This window comes from Octopus bimaculoides, chromosome 24, assembly GCF_001194135.2.
Source record: "Octopus bimaculoides isolate UCB-OBI-ISO-001 chromosome 24, ASM119413v2, whole genome shotgun sequence".
NCBI classification, from domain to species: Eukaryota; Metazoa; Mollusca; class Cephalopoda; order Octopoda; family Octopodidae; genus Octopus; species Octopus bimaculoides.
In genome coordinates, this window is record NC_069004.1 from 11,683,331 (window position 1) to 11,686,469 (window position 3,139).

The window sequence follows — 3,139 nt, forward strand, 5'->3', positions numbered from 1 at the left end:
AAAAAAAAAAAAATAAAAAAAAAACAGATAACATCAACAGTAACAATCACTACAGTGACAACTAGAACAACAAAACTGTTATTTTTTTTTAAGGGTGAAAAAGCCAGCAACAAAAAAAAACAACAACAACAACAATGTAAAGAACCATTAAAAAAAAACAACAAAATACTATGTTTACAATAAACCTCATAACCTGTTTACCTTGCATTAGTTCTGTTTTACTTTTATACAACACCTTGGATCCTTTGGAAGTGGTGAAATAAGAAGGAAAGAACATTTACAGATCACAGAGATGTTACACAGATATTATATATACTCACACACACACACACACACACACACATGTACATATACATGTACATACATAAACCAGTATATATATATATATATATATATATATATATATATATATATATATATATATATATATATATATATACACACACACACACATATATGCATATATTATTACACACATGCATATATATTATTATTATTATTATTACACTCATCCACACACACACAAACGCACACATACATCATTACACACACAAACAAACACACACACACACACACACACACACAAACACTAATATATATATAAAATGGTGGAACAGTATACAATACATTAAGCTTCAAAGAGTTTCAAATGATTAAGGTAATAATAATAATAATAATAATAATAATAATAATAATAATAATAATAATAATAATTATACTAATAATAATAATGATGATGATGATGATAATAAAAAATAATAATAATCATGATAATAATAATGATGATGATGATGATGATGATGATAATGATGATAATAATGATAATAATAATAATAATAATAATGATAATAATAATAATATCAAATAATATCAGATGGCTCATTGAAATCATGTGGTTATCCAAGGTTAGAGTTTGATTTTATTCCTGCCAGGAATAAGAACAATCCTGAGCGAAGGAGTTAAATAACAATATGAATAATAATGATGATAATAATAAATGATTTATTTACCACAGAGAGATGATTAAATGAAAGAGACATCACAAGGACAGGTGACGTAAAGTGAGTGTTGGGTGGGGATGTATAAAAATTGAATGAGAAAAATCTAAGGAAGTGAAGGAAAATAGTTTAGTATGTAAATAAGAGATGATGATCTGGTTTTCCAGATACAAGTGGTTTCTCGAATGAGGGTTAGACAAGGAGTCTCACTGGTTCAGGATCACCTCCAGCTCCTAAGGGGAGTAAACTCTCCCAATTATTGTTCTCCAGTTTACAGGTAGCGGATGATGTTCAGAAAAGAATCATTTCTTCAAGCCATTTCTGCCACTGTCCCTGACTTTTTTTTAAATAAATTCACTGGAGGACAGTACCTCTTACAGCACCCTCACCTTTCTTTTAAAGTGAAATTAGCAAAATTCTATGAGGGTTTAACTAGAGAAGAAAGCATCCATCTTCTGTTCTTTTGGCATCATCTACCTTAAAACCTCATTTGCAGTAGCCAGCAGATAGAAGAAAACTGCTTGCTACATGTTGAATAAGACTACTTGAGACAGTATTCTCCAGCTACATATGATTTCAGATACCAATTATGGCCTAGAAGAATAAAGTACCCTGCTTGGAAAGAGAAGGTACTTTAACCCTTTAGTATTTAAACCGGCCATATCCGGCCAAAATATTTAATCTGTTTTATGTTCAAACTGGCCAGATCTGGGCTCTCACACCTACCCTACAATGTTATTCTACATTAAGTAATTACACCATCAAGATCTTGAAGATATGAGATAATGCATGATTAATTCAAATCAATGTGAATCAATAAGCATATTATGTTTGATAGAATAATCTGAACGCTAAATGGTTAAATCCACTCCACGGCACATTGAACAATCAATGCTGGACATATTTTGCGAGGAGACACAAGTGTAATATCAATGTTGTGAGGGTGAAGACATGTGGAGATAAAACGATAGATAGATAGATAGATAGATAGGTGAGTTTCTACCAAATTTTATTTGCAAGTTGGTGAGTTCTAGGCAAAAGAACAAAACACTTGCAAAAGGTATCCCACAATGGAATTGAAAACTATACCTTGAGATTGTGAAACAATTTTTAACCATTGGATGACTGACTGACTGACAGGCAGCTACACTCATATTCGTGTATATATGACTGTATGATATATCGACACTAGCATGGCAGTGTAGTTAAGAAACACACACATTTATAAGTAAATATGTTATGTATAAATAAATATTGGAATAGAGATGCTGTGATGTGATGGCCATGAATGTAATGTCATATGAATAATTATTAGCATGAGAGGAAAGAAGTAAAGATTATGAAGTCAGTTCATGATCTGAGATACATGACATCTACTAAACAAGAGATACAAGGAAATGAAAAATGTTATAGCCACACACACACACACACACACACACACACACACACACACCACACCACACCAAACCACACACACACATGCACGTACACACATTACTTAGTAGTGATTCTCCATTTTTCTCTCTTTATCCAGCCCTCAAAGGGAGATGATTCTTATTTATCTCCCTTGATTGCTATATTCTAACTGGATTGTTATTTGCCGTATGACAGACAACATTGGGAATACAATAGGAACACCAGGTAATGTAATATCAGAAACTAATTAATAGTATTATTATTATTGATAAACGTATATATTATAGAAGATATACAAATCAGAAGAAATTTGTTTCATTTAATTTTCATTTTAATTTATCAAATAATTATTTTGTAGAAGATCCATCAATTTGATTAAAGTAAATTCTAATTATTGTGCCTATTTAATATCATCCAATCTACAGTAGAAATAATTTACTTCCCAGCATTATCCATCATATTATAGGTAACATGCACACACAATATCTCCATGTGTTTATAAATATATATATGTGTGTGTGTGTGTGTGTGTGTGTGTGTGTATACATAAAGTGCAGGAGTGGCTGTGTGATAAGAAGCTTGCTTCCTGACCACATAGCTCCAGGTTCAGGCCCACTGCGTGGCACCTTGGGCAAGTGTCTTCTACTACAGCCTCGGACTGACTAAAGTCCTATGAGTGGGTTTGCTAGACAGAAACTCTGAAAGAAGCCTGTCATATATATATA

General features: G+C 31.9%; 1 protein-coding gene across 1 annotated transcript in view; it reads right to left on the reverse strand.

Annotated features, from left to right (window-relative positions):
* The window catches only part of LOC106879977 (proto-oncogene tyrosine-protein kinase ROS), a 330,537-nt gene that overhangs the window by 80,145 nt on the left and 247,253 nt on the right, over positions 1-3,139 (reverse strand). Inside the window, exon 11 of the mRNA XM_052976515.1 lies at positions 202-243. Coding sequence (XP_052832475.1) covers positions 202-243 — 42 coding nt within the window. The remainder of the gene's footprint in view (positions 1-201; positions 244-3,139) is intronic.